This window comes from Telopea speciosissima, unplaced genomic scaffold, assembly GCF_018873765.1.
Source record: "Telopea speciosissima isolate NSW1024214 ecotype Mountain lineage unplaced genomic scaffold, Tspe_v1 Tspe_v1.0237, whole genome shotgun sequence".
NCBI classification, from domain to species: domain Eukaryota; kingdom Viridiplantae; phylum Streptophyta; class Magnoliopsida; order Proteales; family Proteaceae; genus Telopea; species Telopea speciosissima.
In genome coordinates this window covers 34,444-39,942 of record NW_025317573.1, presented here as the reverse complement: position 1 = coordinate 39,942, position 5,499 = coordinate 34,444, and the positions used below count along the sequence as shown (strand labels likewise).

Here is a 5,499-nt window from a genome sequence, read left to right as displayed (position 1 = left end):
TCAAACAGTCAGTAGTCAAAATGATTAAAAAGGATATTCGCTGACTAGACAATAGTTCCTTGGCCGTGAAGTATTGACCTCAGACCAGCATGTCATATGTGTAGCAGTTAATTTAATAATCCAGTGATCCAGGAAATGCTACAACAAAGTAACTAAAGTAATTTTCATCTTTAATAAGTTTATGCGAAAAAATTATTTCTAAAGAAACAAAAGCATTAATTGCTTACCTTGTCAAAAGCTTGACGACATTCTTTCGAAGGTGTCCCAACAAATGGAATATTTACTTTCTCCAGTAATTCCTTGAAATCCCAGTGTGTACATGAAGACCATCCAAATTTCCTTTAGTTCAGAAACTTCCAAATATCACTCTAGAATATCTGCAAAATGTCTATTGGTTTTAAGTCAAACCTGGATGCCACCATCTTCACCAAAACGACCATGTATAACTGGAAATACTATATCCACAGAGGCAGCAAGGTGTTCTGCAAAGTCAGACAAAGACTGGAAACCTTGGGCAAGACTGCAAATTGGAGTAGAAAGTAAGCCACATAACACAAGTCAATTATAAAAACGACATAATAAATGCTTTCAGCCTGACAGCTACCTTTCAAGTTTGAAGTCAAAATCTGCAGGAGTGTTTGAGTATACCTGCGGAAGTAGGATAGAGAAGACAAAATTCCTATCAAGAGAATTTAAGATACACTCAAAATCAAGTATTAGAGTTCAAAGAGTTTGTTATTTTCATATATTATTTATAGGTCCATTTCAAACCAAAGTTTTACAACCAAACTGGGAAGCAAACTACTAAAAAAATATGAGGGCTATTGCATATCGCCGAGGGCAATAGAGCTCATTGAGCAAACTGCTGAAGCGAGCAATGCTGCAATGGGATTGACCACAAAGGAATGTTTGAAGAACTTCTACAGATACTTAGCACTGCAAGATGCTGATATCACATTTATTGGTTAGAAAGTAGAATTATTTTAATAGGAAAATTCTCTTTTCAGTGACAGAGAAGGAGGAGAAGAAGGGAAAGAAGAAATGGGATGGGAAGAAAACCAATATGCCAGTGTAGCTTGACCGAGGACCAACTCCAGCTAAAAAAGAAAAAAGCACTATAGTAGCACATTGTTTATATCTCCGAGCATTAAGAAACCTCAGAAATATGCCCTGAACACTAACTATAAAAGCTCTAGTATCAATTGTAGAAGTTCTAAATAAGGAGAACCGTGAAAATTAATAAGGTATAGGTGTATAGCCACTCACATCAACAAAAAGCTAAATCATATGTTTTAAACTGAGTTCTGACTACATTGGATTCTTCATTCAGAATTATGCTTTTATTAAGATCACGTGCTTTAGCAGGAGCAATTGTTTGCACGGTCATACAGAATATCAGAAACGTCGTCCCACACATAAAGAAAGACATTTTAATAAGAGATATCTCAAAATTGTAAGAATTTGCAAGCCCACAGCAACAGTGCAACTATATGTAGCTTCATGCCCTGTTTCTTGCAGTTATAAAGGTGATTTTGAGATTAACTACTGGTTAAGTCTAAAATCCCAAAATAATCCATTCTGTGAAGGTCATCAAGCCTCAATCAATTTTGCCACTCCAGTAATCATATTTATGAATTCCCTTAATTAGGATTAGACATTGAGGATTGACACATTCTCATGAATACAGAGCAATGCAATACATAAATCATGATGAACTAACCTGGGCAGAGGATATAGCGTAAGCATTAAGATTGCAATCGATGTAATAACAGCTTACATGCAAATCATTTCCCTGGTGCAGAATAAACACATGAGTTGTTACTACACTGAACGAAAACCAATCAGAATGAGCATGAAGAACAATGACAATTTGGAAGGTTTTACGGGCTCCGTCTGGTTGCAAGTAAAGGGAAATGAAGGGAAGTACAATCAATTTCAAATAGAAAACTAAAATTTCTTGAACCATGATTGTGTAACTAACTTAGAATCTTATTGAATATGGTAATTAGAATTTCAAATGGATTCTTTATTTTCCTATTCAAATCCAAGGAATTTGGTTTGAAAAAATGAAAAAGTGACCAACTGCCAGGTAGCTACTTGTTAAGGGCAATAGAATAATGAGCATGTAGAACACCTTGCTCATACCCCCTAAGTTCTGACAAGTCCACTCGCACCCCGGATTCTCTGATTTGGAGAAGAACCCATGTTCTCTTTTGCTCTCGAACAAACCCGAAAATGAGAGATTTCAGGAAATGGAAGGGCTTGAATTGCTGGGAAAGCCTTTGCCGATACCTGTAAACGGTGGTTCTGCAACAGAGGTGGAATCCGAGTCTCCAAAGCCTGATAGAGATGATGCTTTGGCTCGTTTCCTGAAATTCTTCAAGACTAGAGATTCTGGTGAAGAAGTGGAAGAAGAAAGTGAATAGAGGGGAGGACTCGCAGTCGCAGAAGGTCCTTGTCGAGTATTATGAGCCAAAACTTGGTGATTTGGCGGTGGGTGTTTTTGCGTCCGGCAATGAGAACTAAGGAAGTGCTCCCTCTCTATATCAAGAGTTTTCGTATCTTTTGTATGATCTGGAAAAGGATGTCGAGGACTTTATGGTTCCTGGGAAGATGGGCATTGTTGAAGAAGCGACTGAAGAGGAACTGATGGATGGAAGAGGTTTTGCCGCAGCAACTTCTCGAATCATCCTTATTCCCGTCCAGAGCAGTGTAAGAGAAGATCCATTAATGGATTGGAATGGATTTTCCGATTTGGGGACCGGTTCGGAGAAGATGAGTTGCAGGTTAAACCATTGGGGAAGATGAGGGTTAGGTAAAAAGGTCTTTTCAAATTACAGGGCTGATTAGAAGAATAGGTAGTTTGGCCAATAAAAACTACAATTAACACCTGATTTAGAAACGGGTGATTACAGGTCGGGATCAGTTACCGTTATTTGTAAAGTTTAGAAAATTTTATATACAGTCCGCAACTCCAATTAATTCTTGCTGCAATCCACTTAGGATCCATTTGAACACCTAAATTGACTAAAACTACAATCCAGAAGCTGAACTTTTTTTTTTTTGGGTAACAATCCAGAAGCTGAACTGATTGCAAGGTTAGCTGGATATTTGGAAACACACTCGCGCACATGACTGACTTGGCAGAATTACCTGTATGTGATCAAGAACTGATCTCACCGAATTCAGTGAAATGCCACGCTCAGCAGACGGACCTCCACAGATTAGACCAACCCTGAGAACCCTACTTTTCTCCTTTCCCTTTTCCTCCACAAGTCGACCTTCGACAACTTCCTTGGAGGCACGAGGAACACCAACTCGACGAGAGCATCGCTTGTGCGATAAATTATGCAAAACAAGTGTCGACTCAAATGAATTGTGAAATACAACACAGTTTTCTAATCTTACGAAGGCGTCTCTCTTTCCGCGAAACAAGGTGGCGTTAGAATTATAAGCTAAGGAAGCTCGTGAGAGCGACGCCATTAAAGAGCAGCTTCGGAGGAGTTGAACTGTTGAGAAGTCTCAGAGAGATCAAATATTGAAACTAAAAAGAAAGACAACCAACTAATACTTATAATGGTCGATTGTCCACTTTCACTTTAAGCACACTTCATGCATTCGAGGAAAACAAAAACAGGAAACGGAGATGCAAGTGTATCAGTTTATGCTCTGATGGGGATTACGAAAAAAAACATTCAAATTTTTTTTTAAAAAAAATTTGATGATATAGAAGGAAAAAGAAAGGCGTTTATGGAATCGAATCTTGCTTTGAAGACGGTGAACACCGACCAATACCATTAAACAACGTCGTTGTTAGAGAATGACGCGGTTCATGCCGTATCAGTCTTTTCGCATTCTCTGTATTCAGGATACTCCTACCTCTTCTACGGATGTTGTCTATAGGGAGTGGGTGGCTGCCCTCAATCAGCCATCCCAGGGGCCATGAGTCTTCTATTTTGGAATTGTCAAGGGAGTGGTCGGGCCTTGACAATTCAGTATCTGAATTGTGTGTGCTGTTCTACCTGACCCAATTTGCTGTTTCTTCTAGAAACAAAACAGCATAGACCCTACAAAAAAAAACTGAGAAGTAGGCTGGGGTTTTCCCATATGTGGTGTATGGATCCTACGGGTCGATCTGGAGGTTTTGCTCTCTTCTTTTCTTCTTGTGTTTCTGTTTCTATTCTTTCAACATCAACCAATTTTTTTTATTTTTCCATTACTGCAAGTTTTTTAGTTTGTCCTCTACGCCTCACTTTTGTATATGATGAGCCCAACCGTGACAGGAGAAATATGGTCTAGAGGGAGCTGGAGCAACTGAGACCTTCTGTGGTTGGCCCGTAGCTTTGCTTGGGGGACTTCAATGAGGTGCTCAAACCAAAAGAAAATATTGGAGGTATACTTAAATCTTTTGTCCAAATTGTTGATTTCTGTGATGTTGTAGCTACTTGCAATTTGTTTGAATTACCTTTCTCGGGTCCTGCTTTCTCTTGGTCTAATAAACGAAGTGGTGATGGTCTGATCATGTCTAGTATGGATAAATGTCTGGGTAATAGTGCTTTTTCCTGTACTTTTGACAATGTCAGTGTTCACTGACATGCTATGTTAGGCTCTAATCACACCCCAGTTTCTGTTAATTTCCAGTCCAACGCCTATCGGCACCCTTATTGCTTCAAGTATGAGGCAAAATGGGAAGATCACCCTGAGCTGGGAAGTGTTATTAATAAGGCTTGGCTAATTGCTCCTTCAAGATCTGATGCTTTTAAGCTGTATAAGAAAGTGAGGAAATGTTGTGATCACCTTAGAGGCTAGAGTAAAAGAGCTTTTGGCAATGCTAGGTTAGAAATCTGCAAAGTAAGGGAAGAGTTAGAGGCAATCCAGAATGACTATTGCCATGGAACTCTTTGGAATGAAGAAGCCCAATTATCTAACAAGCTAGAGTCTTTGTTGAAGCAAGAAGAGTCCTACTGGGTTCAAAGGTTTAGGGTTAAGTGGTTGACTGTCGGGGATAGGAATACCTCTTTTTTTCATACTATCACTGCTAGAAGAAGGCATTTTAATAGAATAGTTAGGCTCAAGGACAGAAATGGAGTATGGATAAATGAGGCTACTGATTTACATTCCCTAGCGGTGTCCTATTTCCAAGAGGCCTATTCCTCTTCCCAACCTTCACAAATTGATGAATTTTTGCAACATATCTCCCCTCGTGTATCTGCTGACCAAAACAGTGCCTTATGTGCTCCTTTTCCCCCTATGAGATTAGGGGTGTTGTCTTTCAAATTGGAGCTTTCAAGGCCCCGAGGCTTGATGGGCTGCCTGGGAGGTTCTTTCAAGCTAATTGGAACACTGGCGGTGATGATGTGATTAAGGCAGTTCAGCATTTTTTTAATACTGGTTTTATGCTTAAAGAATTCAACAAAACTGCCACTATCCTTATACCTAAGCAGAGCTTCCCTGAGGAGCCTAGCCAATTTAGATCGATTAGTCTTTGTTCTTTCATCT

General features: G+C 39.4%; 1 protein-coding gene across 1 annotated transcript; it reads right to left on the bottom strand.

Annotated features, from left to right (window-relative positions):
- Positions 1 to 213: 213 nt before the first annotated feature.
- Positions 214 to 3,586, bottom strand: LOC122647858 (D-alanine--D-alanine ligase A-like). Its single transcript, XM_043841163.1, has 5 exons — positions 3,154 to 3,586; positions 1,721 to 1,792; positions 605 to 648; positions 409 to 520; positions 214 to 299 (listed from the first exon to the last, which is right to left on the bottom strand). The coding sequence occupies exons 1-5, from the start codon at positions 3,481 to 3,483 to the stop codon at positions 216 to 218; spliced, it is 642 nt and encodes a 213-aa protein (XP_043697098.1). The 5' UTR covers positions 3,484 to 3,586; the 3' UTR covers positions 214 to 215.
- Between the last annotated feature and the right edge of the window lie 1,913 nt (positions 3,587 to 5,499).